The sequence below is a fragment of the Lonchura striata genome, chromosome 9 (genome assembly GCF_046129695.1).
Source record: "Lonchura striata isolate bLonStr1 chromosome 9, bLonStr1.mat, whole genome shotgun sequence".
Lineage (NCBI taxonomy): Eukaryota > Metazoa > Chordata > Aves > Passeriformes > Estrildidae > Lonchura > Lonchura striata.
Window position 1 is genome coordinate 23051877 of NC_134611.1, and position 22700 is coordinate 23074576.

The 22700-nt window shown below is 40.6% G+C and overlaps 2 protein-coding genes across 3 annotated transcripts in view; one reads left to right on the forward strand and one right to left on the reverse strand.

Moving 5' to 3' along the window:
• Positions 1-983: 983 nt before the first annotated feature.
• On the reverse strand, positions 984-20521 carry DPH5 (diphthamide biosynthesis 5). The gene is made up of 7 exons (XM_021543289.3): positions 20149-20521; positions 16857-16981; positions 13534-13642; positions 4167-4287; positions 3262-3301; positions 2089-2192; positions 984-1226 (listed from the first exon to the last, which is right to left on the reverse strand). The coding sequence occupies exons 1-7, from the start codon at positions 20281-20283 to the stop codon at positions 1003-1005; spliced, it is 858 nt and encodes a 285-aa protein (XP_021398964.2). The 5' UTR covers positions 20284-20521; the 3' UTR covers positions 984-1002.
• Positions 20522-22700, forward strand: part of LOC110477491 (putative oxidoreductase ZK1290.5) — a 44966-nt gene continuing 42787 nt past the window's right edge. For both annotated transcript variants that reach the window (XM_021543287.3, XM_077785473.1), the window contains exon 1: positions 20522-20650. In XM_021543287.3, the coding sequence (XP_021398962.1) occupies positions 20566-20650 (85 nt within the window). In that variant the 5' untranslated portion in view covers positions 20522-20565. The remainder of the gene's footprint in view (positions 20651-22700) is intronic.

The following is a 22700-nucleotide window of genomic DNA, read 5'->3' on the forward strand; positions in this document are numbered from 1 at the left end:
GTCAAAGTACCTGTGAAGAAATCTGGCAGGTAACACAAGGCAGCTCACTAAAATTCTGAAGACTATGTATGATTTTGTTCTGGAATGCTAATGTTAGTAGCTTAGCCACGGCTTGTCCAAGTGCAATATTAAGAAATTTTTAATGTAATCTTTTCTACTTGAATACAGTCTATATAAAATGTTAAATATCCTATATTGCTGAAAAGATATGGGATCAAATTTCTTTCCAATAAATCTTCAGTTTAAGAAAAATATGCGTACAGGTCTGCTTTGTTTTCATCATACTGTGAAGAATAGTTGAAAAAGCTGATTTTGCAGTTTGTTTCCTGAGACTTGGCTTGAGGTTAATTGTGGTTGCTGCAGTTGAGTCTAACCCTTCATAAATGCTAGCATTAACATACGAAGAAATCCAGTTCTATTTTAAGTTGCAGTCTTCTGAGCTAAGAGATTCTGTGCAGCTTCTCCCACTCTTTCACCAGCTATCCAAAGGGAAAGTTCCTGGTTTTCTTTGGCTTAGAGCATTCTCACCTGCCTGTATTTACTCTCCCAAGGCAAAGATGGACACAGACCTAACAGGTTTTGCACACTAATGTTTTCTATTGGTAAGAGAACTCCTAAGTTTCTGCAATGTTGAAAGGCAAAATTTGATATCTAATGCACTTGGAACAATATATGCAGTAGGTTTGGTTAATGCACTACAGCAAGTGATGCCACACAGATACCTGGTACTCCTCTTACCCTAGTCAGCAGCCCAAGACTGGTGTGGATGTCAATGATCTGAATCAAAGCTTTAGAAGTTTCTGGAGGTGTCTGCAGGGTAGAAGCTGATACCAGCAGGTGCAGTTTGCAGCCTCAGGTAAAAGCAGGTCCATGTTCCTGCACTGTTGTCCTCAAGCAATATAGAGTCTAACTACAGTTAGACAAGTCTTAAATAGTCATAGTGATATCTTTATGCTGTTATGCAATTAAAGATGGAATAAAAATGTAAATCCTTGTTTTTATTTAAGTAGTCCTTTGACATGCATTATTTTCAAAACTGGAACTATCTACAGAGAACAGTTTAAGCATTTCCAATTCCAGAGGATGCATAGTGCCTGTAACAATTAAGGAATGTAGTGGAGCACCCAATTCCACAGTGGACATCTGCTGTAGCGTGCCTGAAGCAATCTTCTCATCTAGAGCACCCACACGAGCAAGGCCAACACAAACTGTGTTTTCAGTAATTTCTGTAAGAAAGAAGATTAAATGTTTAATTTATTGACTAATGGTCACATCATAAGGGAAAAAGTACTCAAAATGCTTAAACCTTAACAATGTTTTCTTAAACTTCCAATTATTACATTATTGGAGTAGCCTAGAAAAGAAACTTGCTCTTCAAAGAAAATAAAGCTTAAGGAAGAATTCATTCAGGAATTGTGTTCAAGTTGAGGGAACTGCTGCTTCTGATTCCTTCTAAAGGATGTAAAGGATAAAATTAAGGGGTTTTCACTTTTAACAGTATTGAAGGAATAAACTAAATGAGGAGTAGACCTAAATGAATTTGTTAGCAAAAAACTATGACACAATTTCATAATCTTGATTAGCTGCTGTGGTTTTACCCTTGCTTTCAATAAATATTTCACAGTTTGCTGTCGAAGTGTTAAGAATTCAAGGTGAAAATCACAGTTCTGCATCTTTGGGTTAACCTAGATTCCTGCAGGTGTTCACATAGAGCAGAGTGTGACCAATCTAAGTAAAACTGAGCTGAGATTTTTTTTAAAGCTTGACTGATCTAAAATGCTCAGAATCTTTCTGCCTCCTGCAACTCTAATGGCTCAAAGAGCTCACAGTTCCACATGGATGGAAATGGTACAGGGTTTCCAGGCTTTGACTGTACCTCCAGGAGCCACCAGGGCACCTTCATTGATGTTCACTGAACTGTGCTGGGCTGAAGCTTGGCTAAATCCATCTCATGACCAGGATTTAAGGCAGCCCAAATCCACTGCAGAGCAGAATTCTGGGAGTCAGGGGAAGGGAGTGGAGTTCAGAGGCTCATCGAGGGGTGTGACTGGAGAGGAGTGGTAGCAGACAGAAGCAGTCCAATCATACCTGGTTTTTCTCCTTGGAGTCTTCTCTTTTGAATAATGGCAAGAAGCTGTTCTGCAGCTTGATTCACACTCATGTAACGTGGTGGCTCATAAATCTTTCTCCCTCTGCAGGGAAGGAAAAGCAGAGAAATTTCACATACAATTAATTTTGTTATCCTGAACAATCTTACAGCTTATTTCAAGAGACCTCTAGACCAGCAGGTTGAACTTAAACAGGCCCAGGCTCCCAGGCTGGGTCTTTTAGACAAGAGTGGAAGTTTTAAAGAATACAGAAATCTGTTGTGCTCTCACCACACCAGTGAAACAGATGGGCTCCAGCTGCCAGATCATTTAGATCCTAAAAGCAAATTCAGCTGCTAGAAGCAAGATGCAGGTTTTGCAGCTACTCTTGAAGGATGCATTAGACTTAAATCCAAGGGCATACAACTGTTGTTCTGTTAAATGCCCTGTAGACAGATGATTACAGACTAGAAATATATTCCTAAATGAAATGGTGCTTTCCTTGCCAACTGTGGATTCAGTCAAACAGATTTTATTTTGAAACTCCAGAATAAACAAACCTCAATGATACTGTGAGACTTCACAAATGTTAATTTAGACCAGTTACAGCATGTTTATAGAGGAGCCATTTATATTCACCACTGTGAAAACATATAGATTGCAGAAATGAGTAAGATGTGGCAAAAGCTTTTTGAATACAGTTAAATGAGCATAAGAACATTTTCCGTATATTGCTTATTTAACTCTTTAAGAAGGGTGCTTGTATTCTGCACTTTGCATTGTTCCAGCCAGTGTACGAAGAATAAAATTAGAACACTGTTTCAGATATTAATGTTTCAGGAGGTGACAGAACAGTAGAGAACTAACACTTCATTCACCAAGAGGAAAGTCTATCTCTTTCTGACTTAGTGCTTCTCACAGGAACAGTTATAAAAAAGATCATGTTCTGCTGCAATTCCATTCAGTTACTATAAATAAAGCCAGACCCTATTGCAAGGAACAAAAGAGCTTCACTCTTTGTAAGAAACAGAAGACAGGGGCCACAAAGAAGCACGAGAGAAGTGGGCAGGTAAGTTCAGTATTAAACTATGGGCAAAGAACCTTTGTTCCTTGTACAGAAAAGCCTTTGTAGGGGCACTGTGTGTTTCGATGTATTTTCAAAATGGTGACTCACTTCATGAGATTCTCCAGAGACTGCTCCTTCACTTTAATATCTGTAGAACAAAACACATTAAAACACAGATTTCCTACAAGTTTCTTACTTGGTTTTCTATGTAGGTGAAACTTTAACAATATGGATCATACTGTATTGTTTCATCTGTTAGTAATCTCAAAATCCTGTGACTTTATGCATGTGATTTTACCCAATAGGGCAAATTTCACAGATTTCAGAGCAACAGAGACAAATAAAAATCCTGGTAAATATACAAGTAGGCATATTTACCATCAGACAGTTAAATACTAGCACATTTGAGCACACCAGTTCATTGGGACTACTCTTAAATTATGAGCACATTATGTCACAGAATGTAAAGCAGTCTGACTGCTCGACAGCGATTACATCACTGCCATGCAGGAACCTGACTTTCATTAGCACTTCCTTCCTGTGCCAATCAAAATTTAGAACAAGCTTCTGTTATGGGAAAAAAAAGGATTTGGGCAAAACTGAAATAGAGGAGGGGTCTGGTAGGTAAGACTCTGCAGAGCTGCAATTTTATTGAACAAATTGAACATAATCTTTCCAAGAGGAATCCAAATATTACTTCCACTCAAACACTCCTCCTCCCCCAAAACTGTCATAGAGAAATATGGATACATTTTTAACCTTGAATAAGTACTCCTTGTTACAGAATCAACTTGTAAACCAAAGTGACTCAGATGAAAGGGGGTAAAATGCAAAACCCCACAACTCTAAGTGCCCAGTTTACCAACTTGCTTCTACATCCATGAAGTCACTTTCAGTTCAAAAGTTTATCAGCACTAACCTTTTTAATGCCACATTTGCTTATCTGGTGATCTAGTCAGTTGGGTAAACACTCAATACATAGATTAAAAGGCAGGAGAGTGGCTGCTACTCACCAAGTAAGCACAGGGTGTGCATTCCATTCTGCCTGTTCTTCTCAATCTTGTCAAAGAAGCTCTCTGGCTTCCATGTATCTGTCCAGAACACTATGGAAACAGTTTCTCCAAAATTGTACAACTGTAAAACAGAGCAAATTCAGTAACATACATGTGCAATAAGAAAAAATAAGAGCATGCAATAATGTTAAAGGCCAAGTCATGAGCTACCTGTAAAGTTTTTACTGCATTCATTTTTCCAATGCATAGTTAGTAACTTTCTATTTCTACTTTCTTTTGTTACTCAATTCTGAAGTCCTTTTAAATGCAAAAACTTTGTAATATTATCACCAAAATTATGATTTGTTATTTCTTACTTGGTTAAGGTTAGACAGCTTGGAATAATGCCATAATTTAATGTTTTGATTCTACTGATTAAAATGGCATTTTGCTGCAGATGGAAGCTCTAGCAGGCGAAAGAAGTTACATTCTAAGGAGATAGTGGATATGAAGATCTGAAGACAGATTGTGCAGGAAGCAGAGAGGTACAACATCATTTATGCACATATGGTAAGAATATTGCTAGCAGATTCTATGTCAAGCATACTCACTGATTCTGTTCTCAGTCTTAACACATTTATTACTGTAAGTCCCTCATCTTGGTGAAGACATTTGAAGCACTATTCTTACCAATCATCTCTGATGATGCAAAAGTGAATGTCACATGTAACTTAAGGCAGTAAAGTAAATTTGGCTTGGAAGTAGTTTTTGCTCTGAAATAGGGGAATACCATGCATCAGTTTGGTCTATTTAGCTCTGGACTGGGGCCACTCCAGATGGATTTTACAGTTTGCCAATATTCTGTCTGCTCAAACCCACCAGAGAAACAAGAGCTACACGGACTACCCTTCTCACTTTCTCTGTACTCCTGGAAGGAAAAGCTGCTTTTCCAAGCCCATGAAAGGAGACAAAGGCACTGTGTGTGCTTTGGCAGAGGACCCTGTATAGAAGCAGCTCTGGCAGTCCTGTGCCATGTGGGGATTCCCCTACACATACTTCTGTTACCGTGGCATTAGGCTGTGGCTTTAACTCCTTTATGCTGGTAGAGCAGAATGTAAATCACAGCAGAAACATGTTTCTTTTCAAAAGCTCAAATTTTAACCATTCATGCTGATAAAATTGATTAAAAGATTCCTGGAAGATAACTGAAAACATTTCCTCTTTTAAGTATTTCATTCTAGCATAAGGACAAGAACATATTGGGTACATTTCACAACCTAAAGGTTCTTCCAGTAAAGTAAATACAGGTTGAACCAAATAAGTTGGTCCTGATGTAACTTTCCTGATGTTAGTTATTTCAAGGCTATGTTCTAGAAAATGAAAAATCAAACTATGCTTTGCCTCTTTTTCATGTGGCTGCCTAGAACTCATTCCCATTTTGTACCAAATCTGTAGAAAAACTATTATTACAAGAAGTTTCTCCCCTTCACTGTTAGAGCATCTGGGAGCAAGATACCTTTACCTCCCTGGTAGCATTCCTGCAATCTTCCAGAAGTGCTGCAATGTCTGATACCAACCTAAGTGCTTCCCATCAGCACCTGAAACCACTGCAACCACCACTCTAAAGCAGCAGTCCTTGTTCAGGACAGAAAGTGGCCTCAAATAACCTTAAATCTTACCATGGCCCTTTGGCATTTTGATAAACCAAGGAAGAAAAACTTCCCCCTCTGCCCTTTAGGAAAGGAAAGGATACGCAGAAATGGGAAAAATGTAATTATCTGAGAGGTATTATGTTGGGAATCAGAATCCTAAACCACTCTGCACATGTTGAGAATGAGTTGGACATTCATCTTTATATCATACAGTGCTAGTTCTGATTGTTATCATTCTCTTTTCCATTACTCATTACAAAGATTCTCCATCCTCTTTGCCAACAAGAAGTTAAGCAAGTTATCTTTTTTTAATACAAGATTTGCCAGTCATTCACTGATCTGTCCTTTGTTTACAGGGTTTTGCATTAATACTGAAGCCTGGATATCAAAAAAGAGTAAAACATTTTTGTCAAAAATTGCCTGTCTATTCAGTAGAAATACCCTCAGAATACCTCCATGAAGAATTGATATCACAGAAAACTGTACTTAGTCTCAAAAAAAATACACCTGTATTCTCAGCACCTGGAAAGCACAGAAGTAAGTTTTTATACCAATAAGATAGAATAGGATATATTTTATTAACCTCCTAGAAATGCTTTTGCAGTTTATACCCCTCTACTAACTAAACTTGTGAAGAACAGATTTCCTAGGATTAATGTGTACATATTCTTACTTTAAATTACAGAGGGAGGAATACTACTTTGGAAAGTCCCTGGTACACCATAAATCTGAATGCTGAGGAACTAAACTAGTAAGTGGGATACCTCTATTGTGCTTGAATACTTATAACCAATTACCTTATAAACACTTCTACAGACACAAACCAATATTTCTTTCTCATCCAGTATTTGATCTCTGCAGATGTGTGACATTAAGCAAACACAGGAACTGCTCTTCATCAGGGAAAGCTTGCATTAAGAAGGACATGACTGTATCAGAATTTACACTTTAAATGCTCTCCCTGTACCTCATGCAGAATTCAATTTGTTCCTAATTTACTTTCTTCTGCTGTGCTCTAATTTACACCTTTTGCACTTGTGCGTGAAGTATCTGACTTTAAAGAAATGCCTTACAACAGAGAGAGCAGTAAATGCCAAAAAATGCACTACTATCCCAAGGATTCAGGAGTTACAGAAGATAGCAGGTTCACTAAAGACAAAGCCCACTGAAATTAAAATGCATTCTTTCCACCAACCATAAAAGGGTGCAGAGGGTCCCAAAATCCCAGGAATCACGCTTCTCACTGAAATAGAACTGACATGTTTGTTAACCAAGGAGTGTTACAACACGACTAAGGATTACTGCCATGCTTTGGGACTGTTCATGAGTTCAGTAAGATGATGAGCTGTGTGCATTTGCAGATGGGATCGGGCTGTACAGTGGCTGGCACAGCTCTAAAGGGAGGCAAAAGCAAATCAAATTTCAAAGCCAATTTCTGTATGCTGCACTCTACACGAAGCATGTGGGGTTTAGGAGAGGGCAATGTGTGGTTTATACAAGCCCCAACATCTGAGGCATCACACTTGCACTGAGGAGCAGATTTGTTAAAGTGCCTGCATTCTGCACAGGCTCAAAAGTGTCAGAATTTCAAAGGGGCACAGTGAAATGGTTGGACAGATACTTCATGTTTTCAGCTTGGAAACCAAACTTCTTACCTTCTCCTCAATGCTCAAAAACATCACAGAAAAGTTTCAAAAGGTCATTTTGAAAGACCTCAGTCTTTGGAAATACCCCTTTCTCCACACCCTCCCCCCAAGTAGTAACTGGCTTAAGCAAAACTCTGTGCACTCAAATTTTGCAATGCAATAGCTCAGGTCAGCAAAGGAAGCCAGCACTCTAGTCTGAGGCAATGCCCTGCTGCTAGAGTTTTCTGCCTCATAAAATACTGCAGAAAGCTGTTCTTCAACTCATAGTTACATCACCTCAGAACACCATATAACTTCCTATTTTATTTACACACATGATATGAAAGAATGACTGACAACTTTTGGTGCTTGTTTTCTGTTAGTATTTTAACCTTTCTGTTAATGCTTTTCTTACTTTACTTCTTTACACAAGCAGAATTGATTGCAAATTGAGAGGCCAGAATGAACTGTGAGAGAAAGTACCATGATCTCACCTTAGAAAGTCTTCATGCAAGTGGAATTTCAATGAAACTGCTGAGCTACTTTGTTAAAGACCAGTCTGAATGATATCAGATACATGAAACTGTCCTGATCAATTGTCCTCACTTGAAATCATGGTGTAGTCAATCACCACAAAAATTTAGGGCATAAAAGACGGAACAAGCTGGGACTAAATAGGGAAATTAAAAAAGGAAGATCCACCAACCCCTCTAAAAAGTACTAAAGCAAGCAGGAGAGAAGATGCAAATTAATATTAAAGGTCAGTTGGCCAACAGCTGCAGAGAAACCAAGAAGTCAACATTTCAAAACACAGACATCTATTTTTACAGCATCTTTCCCAGAATTATTGCTGTATCAGCTTCAATGGTGACACAGCAATTTTTCACTTAAGAATCTATCTCCTTTCCTAACATTCCAAATAGCTTCAGGACTGGTCACATGTCTGGGGTTCTTCCCAAAAGAAGGAGTTACTGCATTCTTCAGACATGCCACCATACACAACCAAATACCTGAGACCTGGTAGGGCTGAAATGCTATGGAGCTATGCTCTGGTCACAGGTTACACTGCAGATGGTTCTCACAGCACAGGTGAATTATGGAAATTCAGACTCTTCTCAGCCTAATCACAACCCACTGGTAGGAACTAAGAGGCTTTTTCTCCTAAGACTTTTCCTCAATGGATTTAGATACTGCAGAGAACCTTGCATAATCCCAGGTTACTTCCTGATGGATCCCAAAGAACATACCCAGAAAAGCTAAGGTATATTTTCTTTGTCTTTGTCACAGGGGTTCTGACATGATGCTATGCAATGTTCATCCTCAAAGATAAGGAACCTGAGTCAGGTTTTTCAACCCTCCAGACCACACACAACAAAGGGCTCCTGCTCTTCTTTGTATTATGTATTGTTGCTTGATAGCAGCTTAAGAAGTAGTGCGATCATCAACAGAGGTAACAAGAATCACTCAATCTTTGTTTTTGCTTGGAATTGGTCATATGAAACAACCACAAACCTAGCTCTAGCCCTTTACGCTACCTTATTTAGTACCAAGACCTTTCACAACTTCAAATGCCTCTTGTGAGAAACCTCACATGAAACTGAAATGTTTAACCTTCACTTATATGTGCTTTGACTCATTTTTGTACTGCAAGCCAAGAAACCACCCCAGCTGTCCCAAAAACTCCCAGTCCCCTTAGTACATGCCAGAGAGAAAGGACCTGTGAAGAAAACACATTTGGCTGAGGGAAACCCACTCCACATAATTGCAGTCTTCAGAAGGCAGCTGAGACAAATCACATAAAATCAGTTGAAGGGACAAGCACATTTTGCTTTGGCTGCCTCTTGGATCTGCTTAGGAAATAGCCACTCCACAAGCAGAACAAAATTCAGCTATCAAAATACTGAGAAAGCAAACTTGAATAGGAGAGGATTCGCCCCCGCAAGGTAATGCCACCTTATCTTTAAAAACCTTCTAAGATTCATTCTGTCAATATCAAGCAATGTTTCCTTCCTGCCCTGAAGGTGACTTGGGTTACTAATATGAAATGAACATATCTAAAAAAAAAAACCAACTCCCAAACCTGATTAAATAGATGTTTCTGGGTCATGTTTGCTGGTGACAAATGGCACTAAGTTGGACAGCAATTGTGAGTAATTAAATAGTGTGACTAGCACTGACTTAACCTTTCATTGGCTTGAGAAACAAATGCCAACTTCTTAAAGGCTAAGAAGCTGTTTGTAACTGAAAAAATAACCAGTGATGGAAAGCAGTTTAACAGTCAGTAAATTTTGTGTAAAGCCCCTCCTATTAGAGCAGAGTGTTTTTGAATATTCGGGCACACAGAGAGGGTGGGACTCAGAGGCTCCACTCCTGCAGCTACTACATGGTTTCTATTTGACTATGAGCATAGTGATTAATGATAGCATCCTTCACCTTTTCATCTTTAAGTAACATTTTTCAACTTGACACTGGAAATGTACTCACCTATTCTGCAAAAACAACACAGTAAGCATTGCTTTTGCATTTAAGTGACCAGCTGCTAGCAAAAGGGCTATTTTCTATTTTATAACTGTGTTTTACAAGAATTAAGTGGACTGCAAACAAAAAACCCGAGATGTGTCACTTGAAAAAAACAAGGGCACATGCAGATGTTTGTTCTGAAGCTATTCAGGTGGAAAGTGGGTACATCTCAAAAGAAAGGCAGCTCTTTGCTGTAACATGTTTTTTTCTTAGCTACCAACCAAATGCTTTCAAAACGAGCAACACCACTCCAAAATAAGCATCTCATTTTAGCCTTTTATCTCATCCTGTGACTGGCCTCCAGCTTTGCACTTCAGTTCTCAATCCTCTTTCTTTATGTTAATGCCATGATCTCAAGCCATTTCAAGTTGCACCATTCCTTCACATGCACCACAGGTCAGAGTGATACAGAATCTTCCAGACGTGTTTGATCACCAATAGTTCTACCTCAAGGACACACTACCAGCCCTGGGTGAGAGAGAATTCTGTCCTGAGAGCACCACTGTGGTCAGTGACCTTCCCAAACCAACCCAGATGTCACGCATATTAGAAATGAAGGAGAAATATGCAAATTAGAGATCCTAATTTTCCTGCATCTTTATTCTAGCACTAAAAGCCTTAGTGATCAGCCCTATTCTGAAAAACAGAGTGGGCACAGGTAAAGCCTGTGCTTCCCTGGCAGTGTGATACCAAAGTGCCTGACTGTCCTCACTGGTGGTTGCTCCCCACTACAACAGGAGTCAGAGTGACAAACACACCCACGTGGCAGACTCCAGACAAGGGAGGTGAACCTGCAGAGAACATGCTAGGAGGCACAGACATAAGAATAGGTTTCATGGCTTCTCCCCCATAACTGTATTCATTTGTTTTTAAGGGAAAACAGCTTCTTCAGCCTTAGAAAGAAAAATTCTGCTACAGTGAAGCACAGCAAAAACAGTGTAAAAGAGAGAGGCACAGCAAATCACAGAGCCTTATGCACAGTCAGACTACCACTTTGCAAAGTTATACTATCCCACCACAGTTTATCAGTCTGTGAGAGCTTCCAAGAAGTTTAATTTTCAAAATTAAAGCCCCACTCTTTTTTTCAGTATTCCAAAACAGCTTCACTAATTCTGTTAAATGAGGAGGACAGTTAAAAAAAGTATTTGAAAATACATATGCACCCCTCTTTATTATTTGGCAAGAACTACAACTATGGAATGAAGGTAACAAAACATCACTGATGCTGTACCAACCTCACTAAATCACTGTACAGGAAAACTGCACAGTACCAGAATGTTTTTGGCTGCACAGAAACATTGCTCTGATGACCAGAGATGTTCTTGCTGTAGCTGCATTTCACTGATGGCCTAATCAGCAGTTACAGCTCGCTACGCACATGGCTCTCTGAATGGCGTATAAAGGTGTTTCCTGTTTTTCTCTACTAAGAAAGAGAAAGGGTTTGTATCACAATCAGATTAAAACAAGAAAAAAAGCAAAGCCTTTTCTGTGGTGAAGCAAAAGAGGAATCCCTTCTATACTTGACAGGAACTTTACAATTTGAGACACAATAACTCCAAAATTAAATTGATAGCAGGAGACAGCCACGGAATGTAGAGGATTTGAAAGAAACTATAAACTTCCAACACAACTCTAGTTAATTCAAAGACTACTTTTTTGTAAAATATACCTCACTTGCTGTTTACACCACTAAAGAGCAATCAAGACTTAAATATACAACTGGTTATATTCTGCCTGGTAATACAATCACTATTTCCTAAAATGCCTTATACGACAACAGGAATGTGGATTTAGGAGAAGGCAGCCCCTCCCAAGCCAGAATGGAAAAGGGGACTAATGCCAGAGTGAATAACATCACATTTCCTTTATGGTCTGCTCTATTCAGCATGGGATAAGGAAATAGCAATCTAATCTCCAAAACTCTGCATATGTGAATAACCTTATGGACTGTTTATAGTATACTCATGTTAGGTTTCTGGTCTTTTCTCTCAATTAACCTAAAGACTCTATACTGCTCCTTCCTATGTCTGGTTAAATTGCAAGGGAAGCAAACTTTCAGAAAATTTAAAAAAATCTCTTTGGGCCTTGCATCTTCCTCCCTCATGAATGTAAGAGAACATTAAAGAAGAGAGCAAGTAGTAGAAACTACTTGTCAACAGCTTGACAGGAGAAGCAAACTTTGCACCAGCAGCAAGCCAAAAGAGGAAGGGTGAGCCCCAGCCACAACTCTTGTTTTACCCACCCCAGTAAGTGCAGTCATGCGACAGCTGCTGTCTGCTGTACAGCAGATTTTAGACACCAAAACACAAATGTAGATTTTAGACACCAAGAAGCCTATTTCCTTCCCAAAAGATAATTTTGCCCAAGTCTTGCAGCAATAGGCAGATATCACTAAGAAGCTGCTCACAAGAAGAATTATAAAGAGTGTGAATGCTGTGCAGCATTCCCTTTAGCATTAGCTAACAGGACAGGTGTCACTGCATTGGTTTTGAGCCAGGTGAGACAGGGTGCTCAGATTTCTAACCAAAACCAAAGATAATACCCAAACTCCTTGCAACAGATTTTCTGCTGTTGGCCAGCATTATTATTTGAATGGAGTTTGGAGTATTGGAGTTAGTCAGTGGAAATTGGAAGGTACCAAGTGTTTGCTGAAATTTAAAAAATTGTATTCTTTTGTGTATTGCTAGGAAGGAATTCCTCCTTCAGTGATGGAAAGTTATTGTTCAAGCCCCCAACTTGTCTGTAGTACATTTACACTCCTGTGCTTGCTTTTGGCTTTTGTAAAGTGTGAACTTGGTTTCAGGGTCCCATACACAGGGAATCATTCTGAACCTTGAGAGGGCAGGTTCTATGTCAAAGTGAAAACAAGAGGGGGAAGCTTCATCTAATTTATACGTGATTAGTTATGATTTATACACTGCCACAATATCTTTCATGCAGTAAAAATAATAATGGACCTATACATGTGTAAAAGGAAGTATTTTCTTGGGGAACACTAGACCTTTTCTACTTTAGCTATTCAAGATGCACAAAAACTCATTTGTTTTACTAGTCCTTGGCTAGGTAAATCCCTCTGCTCTCATCAGATGGGCAGAAAGTGGAGACAGATCAAATTTATTAGAGAAAGAGTGCATCATATTCAAGGCTTCGGAATTATGATCTGAGTTGGACATATATACATGCTTGTGCATGTATTTCTTATATGACAAGATCAGCATAGTTCTCTACAGGATAACAACCTTATTTAAGACTAAATGTATCAGGTATTACCTGATACCTGTAGAAGGAAGCCAACATGAGCAAAGCTTTATCTGTAAAATAACTTTAAATATCAAAGGCTCCTGGGGCTGAAGGAAGTTAGAAAGCAGAAAAGAAGTGTTACTATTCATTTTCATATGCGCTCATCAAAAGGGGCTTTTGTTGACAAGTGTCATGCTAAAAGGAAGTGTTAAAAATTCTAACATTATGTGTACAGCTGGTACAGATCTTCAAAGTTGGGATTGCAACATGCACTCCCACAGCAGTAGAAGAGCTTATCAATTCTAAGCTTAGCAGTTGTGAAACAACATATATACACATACAAAATATTACCTGTAAGCCACAGCAGCCCACTGCATTCATTATTGAAGCATTATGAATGACCTTGTAAGGAATCCCCAATTTTACTGCACGTAGCACTAAATCACTGTGTGTTGTGGCCCTGTGGCAAGAAAAGGAAGGAATTAAACATTGAAAACATGATGTTGTCAAGTGTTACTATCACTCTAGTTTGTTTTGAAATAAAATTAAATCCTTCACAACAAGAACAATGCAGAGGTGGAAAAATGGCAACAATAACCTAGTGGTTACAGGAAAACAAAAACTCCAGTAAGGCTTCCATATCATCTTCCCCAGCTGAAATGCCAAACATCATCAGTATGGTACAGCTCTTTGCAGCTTTCTGGCATCATTAAAACTGCAACACTATTACAATGTTACTTTATAAAGTAGCCTTGGCAAGTACTTGGAAAGGAAAGTTCCATGTATCCTTTGTCTTCTGCAGATGTCTGTTGAACATGCATTGAACTGTAAAGGTCAACTCTGTTTGGCACAAACTTCCACAAAGCTCCAGGATTTTGTTACTGGCTGTACAGCCAGGCCCTCTCCCATCTGCACCAGTGTGTGCCAGGAAAGCTCCACGCTCAGACAAGAACTCCAAACAGACAGAGGAACTGCATGTTTACTTAGAAAAAACATCCTTAGACGGAATCAATTTTTCTAATATTTAGTCCAGATTACTCAAATTAACAATGCCGAAATATGAGTGATAAGGTTTATTCTGAAAGAGTTAAGAATATTGTAGTTTCAAACAGAGCTAAGTTCAGCTCCAGGTCTAATGCTCACTGAACACATTGCAGTGATTGACAGCCGCAAGAATTACTGGGTTTGCAGTTTAAGCAGTTGAGATTAGAGCCTTTCTAAAATGGTCAGTACACATAGATTAAGCAAATCTTTGAAGTGCAACAATGTTTACATATGTATTTTGCCTGTATGTATGCTTATATGTATGTAAAATATGAAAATGCACCTAACACTTGCCTAAATTTATTAGACTGGATCAATGACCTTAATCATCTCATTCCCAAGGTGAGACCACACACTTTTGTGTAGCCATTCCAAAGAAGGAAGGAAAGAAATAACATATAGCCATCAGAACAATGAACTAGGAAAATTGCTTTCACCCTGGCCTTGTTCAATTACCCTAACAGAATTCCCCTGATTCTAGCCTGATAATTTTGGTGCTGCGTGTCTGACCAGCACCCAGTCAACAGATCAGGTGTTTCAGACTGGAACACAAATGTGGCAGCAGCTGGCAAGGCTGTAAAGATCAATATTTTAAAAAAGAAATCAATTTCAGTGGAAGAAAAAAAAATTAGGAATGTGAATTTGGGAAATCTGACACCCTTATACAAAGAGGCTCCCAGACCTAGGAGAAGGCAGTAAAGTGATCTGAACCAATACTTTAGTTACTACACAAACATTGCTCCTGACTTCCAGAAGCAAAGGTGATTTAAGAATGTCTACTCTAAGAGAAGAGCAGACTGGTTTTACAGCCTTGTGTTATTCCATGCACATACAAAGGACAAGGAGCACTGGAGGATTTTGTGGTTATGCTAATACCAACCAAGGGATCAGCTGGCTTTATTCACTGAAATTTGCTCCAGCCAGTATTTTTTTTCTCCCAGTAGATCTGTCTATAATGACTGTAGCTAAAGGCAGAAATGCCCTTATGGGCACTCAGTTAACACCAGGAAAATTTTCATGGAGTCATCTCTCCATCCCTTCACAGCCAAAACTGCAGCAGTATTTTCTGTCACTGATACAGAGGTTAAGTTTTTTGGGTAGCAATAATATGAATGTTAACTCCAGCCTAGAGTGGTGGACTTTCCATTGCACTACTAAAGTTGTCGGGTTCTGTAGCACATCCATCCATGGGTGTAACCACACACAGATAAAATCTTCCAGTGAGGATGACAGGGCACAGCCTGCTTTATCACTTTGACCATCAACACCTGGCATCTCCTGTGGCTGCCAAGTACTCTGCTCACCTGCAAATATACTTAAAAGTCTGTGATCAGATGCAAGTGGCTTCTGTCCTGCTCCCCCACCTCTGGCCTCTCTTAGGACAGAAACATTCAGTCCTCTGTCCTAGTAACCCCTAAATCCTTATGGTTCTATGTGAGCATAGGAGCAGTTCTAGCTGCAGTAGTAAGAGCTAAGAACATAAACATTCAAAAAAGGGGCAGTTTCTAACAATAACCTAATATGTTAACCAGAACTGAAGTATTTTGACACTGAAACTAATGATAACTGAGGCAGATCAGAATACTGCTTACAAGTTGCAGCTACATGTAATCCATGTGATTTGTGTTTTTCATCTTGTGTACCTGTATCAGTCACTGGATCACAGCACAAGGATACAGGTAACATGCCTCTGCACTCTGCACGAATCCTAGTTTGAATGTAAACATGGACTGCAAGTATAATTAATATTTCTGAAATACAGGGTCATCTGCCCATACTTAGTTTAATATAATATTCGCTTGCCAATTGCCTTCAACCTATATTTAAATAAATTATCAGCTTTTGACAGATGTGCACGTTGCTCCTTTTTTCATAAACTCAATTTTTTCCCTCACAAATAAGGTTCTCAGATTTCATTTTTCTTGTACCCCTTACCACTGTGGTATAAATCTTGCATCACCAGCTGGAGATTAAAAGCTCTTCTGCATGGCTTGACATTACAGATTGATGATGCCTGACCAAAGAGACAGAAGGAGATCCTTCTGGTCATAGAAAAAGACTATACTTTCCATCAGGAATAAAAAGTGGAAACAAAAGGCCTAATAAATCAACAGAAGACGTGATTTTAAAAACTAGCATATATTAAAGCAAATGATACGACCAATAATCTGTATTGATTCTAAAACAACGGAGTATAAAAGCTGCAGTTTATAAGTGCAAACAGCAACTAAAAGAATATTCCCCCAAAACAGCACATCTTATTTATGTGATAACCCAGAATTTCTTCTGTTAGCAGACAAATCATGAGGCAAAGCATTTGTTATAAAAGGTAGCACAAAGAATAAAATGATAATGAATGAAATTATAAGTATCTGCTGAAGGAAAGATTCATACATCCTGGAGGGTCTACATTCCTATCTATAATGGACATCTGGGCAAGGAAACTCCAAAGCAAGATAAAGTGTAGACAATTATATGTGTATTTTTAATACAAAAAGGAATATACAGACATAAAAAGTGTTTCTGGTCTGAAAATCAGTTCCCTCATAAAGAAATACAGTTACAGAGTTGGCTTCTTCCTATTGAAAAAAAAGTGATGAAGCTATAATTAAAACATTGCTCTGTCTTACCCAAATGGATCACCAACCACAAGAAATGCGACATCACAAACATCAGCTTCTTTTAAAAGGCTATCTGCTTCTTGTTCCACCATTTCTCGGTCAGCCAAAATCAATTCTTTTCCATAAAACTCTTCCTATAAATTGAAATTGATAATAAACAACAAAATAAGACACTTAGGAATGTTTTTGTATGTCTCTGGGTGCTCACTCAGGAACACAGCCAATGGACACTGGAATAGGTACTTTCATTATTCTCCCCAGCAGCCTGCCCCATGTCTGGGAGAACCTCACCTCTGCTTGCAAGAACACCTGAGCTTTCCATAGAGCAGCTCCTGAGCTGACAAAAACTAGTGAATGTGAACTGTATCCTGATACTGACTTGGTGTTCCATGCTTTCTGTGTCAGCTGAGGAGCTGCGCCTAAAGCAGCGCAGTCCCACCTGCACTGAGGGTACGTGGGTGTTCTCCAGGCAGAGTTAATTTAACTTGCTGCTGTAAGGCACCCCCTCTCCCAGCCTGAGCCTAGCTCTTAGGCTACTTACAATACTGGCACCAAACCAGGTACAAATACCACACTGGCTGCATCACAACCTGTTCTCTCACATTTTTCCTTAGTACATTTTAGCTAACCACATCTAAGGAATGACTTCATATTAATCCTTCATCTTGAGCTCTCTTTAAGAAGTACTTTACCAAATATACAGGTAAACATGTATTTGATCATGTCCTTAATTTTTCTTTAGCAGCTCAGTAATCATTGTGTCTCTTTGTACATTTTAAATGCCTTTATTTTCAGAATCAACTTCACACATGTAAATGAAACTTCAGTTAGTTCTAGAACATGTTTTCTGATCATACTGAAAACATCTGCCATGTCATGTCACCATGCATTTTACATGCTCTTTACATGACTAAAGTTTTTTTTCCGGGGCAGAGATCAAGAAAGGTGTTTTTGTTCTAAGTAGGCGACAGCAAATTTGGGTGGTATTACAAATATTAATAAATTGATAAAACAAATCAAGTCAGTTATCACCCAGAAAGGTTTTCCTCTGACTTCTGTGACTTCTTTGCCCACACAGAACAATGACTTGATGAGAGAACTGTAACACCTGTACAGAGGTAGAGTGGTACTTCCATAAAAAAATCCATCCCACAGTGAGAGTAATAGGTATGGGACCTCTGTTACCAGGTTACATGCCCTTCCCTGAAAATGAGTTTCTGCTCATTTTTGAGTAGGTATTCCTAACTGTATAAAATCAGGATATTATTTTCTTCATGAAGCAGACTGCAACCTGTACAGATTCAAGAGGGGACCAAATAAATGTGTAAGCAAATCTTGTATCTGTGATTTGGAACCACTGACAGTCACCCTGGAGTAATGCTGAGATCTGTACTGAACCAACTAATCAGCAAACTGATCTGTACTGAACCAGCAGCAGCAAATTTTGACACCCCACTGGTTTTCATTAGGTACATCAGCCCAGATGCACATCAGCACAAGGGGAGCTGGGCTGTAAAGCAGAGCACTCCATAACACTACACATCCCTTTCCATGGGCTGCCATTGCACCAGCCTGGCTTTGGCCCAACACTGTGAACATGCCCCAGAACAGATTGGGTGCAGTCCCAGGAACACAACTTTCAGTTTGGCTTCATCCAAGGGAATCTATTTGCATGCTTCGAGACTGCTCCACAATGCTAATCAAAGCATGCTAAGTAGAGAATATATAAAAAGTAAAATGCAGACTCACTGGGAGGTCACTGGGTCCGAACAGTTCTTTCACCAAACTCAGGGCCAATTTGGATGGTCAACATCAAATAACTTTAACATACATTTTAGGCCAACCCAATAAACAAGCAAGTCTTGTCATTTGAATTTTATGACCTGATTTTAATACCATCAACAGAGAAGGATTTCTGGGAAGCCTCTGCAGGCAAAGATCTGCTCTTCTTGAGAGTTTTCCTCTAAATTTTCATCGTGCTTAGGAGAGAATGACCTTCAGATTAGTAAATAAACGATTCAGCATTGTCACTTGTATGTAAATCAGGCTGTATTATAAACAATTGGCTATTAAATCCTATATTCCCTCTTAGGTGTTTTAGGTAAGACAACATCTTTGTTTTTATTCATTTTTTTGTCTCATCTTTGGTATTTCAAGGTTTGCAAAATACTTAAAGCAGTAAGAAATATATTATAAGAAAACCCAAAATAACCACATCAAAAACTATCAGCAGTTTCCTATTATTCAGTGTTAGATTTTCAGATGGATAGGAACCCATTAATTTTTCTACTGATAGCAAATGCTCATTTTGAAAAGTAAAAATCTCCAAGTAATCCTTTCCATTCAGCAGTTTTCCAACTATCAAACAACCACAAAGAAGAACATTTTGTTTTCAATGGAGTGACTGCAATTTAGACTGCTTCAGTGTACTGAAAAGAAACATAAACTACAGAGCATATCTGCATACAGCAGATAAACCAGAGATGCTCCAAATATCCTAGCCTACCTTGTACATGGAAACCACATAATGCTTATTACAAGCTGTAGGTCTCACATGCTCTATGTATCTGCAGCTCTGCATACAGGTACATTGTGGCCATACAGCACCAAGGCCCAGACAGCATCAGCTTATTCAGAGGCAAGATCTCTGATCTGTGGGCAGCTATGTTGTTTCTGGTATTATTTCAGCATTAAACTTCATTTTTCTATGACCATCGATGACCTCCTCAGAGTTATGATTAGCAAATTTTTAGTACCCTTGTCTTCCATGAGGTGTGTTTACTAACAAAACCTTTATCTCCATGTTGTCCAACAGCCCATCTCTGACTGAACTGTGCCTGTTCTGGGAATCCCAACCCGGTGAGGCAGCTTGGCCCATGTGGAAACGTGGAAATGTGAAAATGTGACATAAACAAATTGTTATTCCCGGCAGATATGCCAGAACACCTCAGGCTGATACAGAGGTGCAGGGCTTCAAAACACGTGTTTATCTGGTATGACTTTTGGGTGGGTTTTTTTGTTGTTGTTGCTTTCAAACAGATTAGACACTTTCTAACTAAGTCCTGCAGTATCTCGGGGTTTGCACATATTGGTAGGTTTTGACATGCAAACTAGTTGCCAACAGTTGTAGGAAGGTCCATTTTATTTTTGCTGCAGTCTTCTTGCAAAGTAGCAAACCAATTTCTCCCAGAAACCATAGTATGTGAAGGTCACGTATATCTTTCCCCCGGGAGCGGGCCCCGCCGATTTCTCCCGCGGACCCACCAGCCCCAGCACGCCTCGGGCCTGCGGCCAGACCTACCAGCGCTTCCTTGCCCACGGTGAGCACGGACGTGTAGGCCTCCAGGTACACCCTGCGGCAGCGCCGCACCGCCTGCAGCCCCTTCACCGTGATGTCCTGGGCATCCCCCAGGCCCAGCCCCACCAGGTACAGCATGCCGGGGAGCGCCCGGCCGCCGCCGCCCGCAGCCGGGACACGGAAGCGGGCTCGGCCGGGGGGCCGCAGGTCCGGGGACAGCCTGGCTCCCCGCTGCTCCTTTCCCGGCCGCCCGTTTCCCGGCTCCCCGTTTCCAGGCTCCCGGCCGCCCGTTTCCCGGCTCCCCGTTTCCAGGCTCCCGGCCGCCCGTTTCCCGGCTCCTGTCGCCCAGCTCCCGGCTGCCCGCGGCGCCGTTAAGGCGCATGGGCAGCCGGGAGTTGTAGTCCCAGACGCAGCCGGGTTATGGCATGGGCGGGCAGCCCCGGTCCGGGCGGTGTCCCCGCGGTGCCGGTCGCCAGCGGCCGCAGCATCCCGGTGCTGGGGCTCGGTAAGTGGCGGCCGGCCCGCCCGGAGCCCGCCTCGCTGCCGGAGGCGGTGTGAGAGGCGGGGGTCACGCCGGGCCCGGCCGGGCCGGCTCGGCGGGTTCGGCGCTGCCTTGGCCCGCAGCCGGAGCCGCCTCAGGGCGGCGGGGCCGGAGCCGCCTGCCGAGCTGCCCGCGCCGGGCCGGGCGGGCCCGGTCTCCTCCGAGAGCCCCTGGCTGCCGGGCGAAGCTCCGCGCTCGGGCCGGGCGCGACCAGCCGGGCCTGCCGGGCAGCGCGGGGCTCACACCCCGCTCCCATCGCACCTGCCCGGGCCGGGCGCGGTGTTGTGGCGGCTTGGGAGTGTCTTAGGAAGCTTGGGAGCACACCTCTCTGTAGAGCAGACTCTCGTGGTAGAATTAACCTTACTGCGCCTGTTCAACAGAGATCCTGCGTAGGAATCTCAGCATCTCTGAGGCACAAGGGAATGGTGGTTGATGAGAATGATGAATATTTGATGCAGCTCTTACACAGTCACTGTGTAGTGAGCAAAATGGCTTATGTTGTTCAAAAATTGCTGGTTTTTTTTAACACTTACTGCCAATTTACTTTTCTTGGAGATATTTTCATAAAATTGAGGAAAAAAATAATGTAAATAGTCTTTTTTAGAGAATGGACTTGGTTGTCTTATGTCCATTTTTTCAGTATATGCTGAACTGTGCTTCAGACTGTCTACAGAACCACCTTTTTATTGGAGGTTGTAATGCATTTCTTGGGTTATGGGTAGAATAAACTGTCTGGAAAACAGACATGCAGAAAGACTCCTTTGTACTCTCCACCCAATAGCTGTTCCCTGTCCTTTTGCTGTATTGGAAAGTTCTGAGTAGTTTATTCTTATGCCTGGAGTCATACCACAGTAGATGGATAGTGGCATACAAGAAAATCAAGTTTGAAATTTTCTGGCCCAGTAACTTTTGGCTTTCCAAGAGCTTCTCTTGACTCTCAAGGAACTTCTCTTGGCTTCTCTTGACTTAGAGTGGTGGTGTTGTCATGAGCGGGATTTAATTCTTTGGTTTCACTTATTTGTCTTGCTGGAGTAACACTTTACATACTGCTTTATACAGTCTGCAGATCTTCGAAGATTTTGTAATAGATAGGAAAAGGAGGGAGGAAAAAAAAAGGTGAAACTTGTCACTCTTGCGTTTGTGGTTATAAGCTATAAAAATCACAATAGGCAGCCCAACACAATGGGATCTTTATGGTAGCTGTTCTCACTTAATTTCTCTTTTCCACATTAATGGCTTATTTTTGTTACAGTCTTACTGCATTAACTAATATTTGCAGTGCAAAAAAATTTACTCAGCTATGAAGTACAGGCAGGTTTTCTTAAATGAGAATGCATTTTCTGTAAGGCCATTTTCTGCAGGATTTAAGATTTGTTTGGCATTTCTTATCCCTTTAAGCATGCAGACCTAATTGTTATATGGTGCCTCAAAGACTACTTTAATAGATATGGATGTTGCATCTGTTGCTAGATAATCTTTCTAAGATCTTCAGAGAGATAAATATGCTTAATATGCATAACGATGGTTTCAACTGTCCAGTTGTGCCACCTGGAAGGCAGCTCAGATAGCTTTGCAAGTTATTTGGAGGTGAGGAAACCCCTTTTGTAGTGTCTGAGAGCTGAATTAGGAGATAGGTAATGTGTTTCTTGTGCAGAACATGTGACTCAAGAGAGTGCAACCACACTTGGAATAGGATTCTGTCAAAATTATCTCTTCATGTTCAGGCTTCAGTTATCAAAAGGTATTTGTGATGGTGGTTTTTTTGTATGGTTTCCTTTTTTTAATGTGTTTCCATGCCATTTGCATTCCATGTCATTTGTATAGAAGTTCAGTAAGTTGGTCAAGGTTTGATGCAAAAGGGAAGATGTGAGGAAGGAGGTTAAGTCTTTCATTAGGTTACCATTCACTTTCTGGGGCTTTGTGCTCTTGTATAAGCTGTTCTTAGTGAGAAGAATCCATTTCCATTAAAATCCCTAGTGAGAAAGACAAATTTTTACACCAGAGGAGGCCATGG

Bases quoted from the DNA above. Each gene is read 5' to 3' on its own strand.
- DPH5 (XM_021543289.3), bottom strand. From the start codon at position 20,283: ATGCTGTACCTGGTGGGGCTGGGCCTGGGGGATGCCCAGGACATCACG. The intron at 16,982-20,148 runs GTAGGTCTGGCC...TTCAATTTATAG, and splicing joins CCGTGGGCAAGGAAGCGCTG to GAAGAGTTTTATGGAAAAGA. The intron at 4,288-13,533 runs GTAATATTTTGT...TCTGTTTTACAG, and splicing joins TGGGCTGCTGTGGCTTACAG to TTGTACAATTTTGGAGAAAC.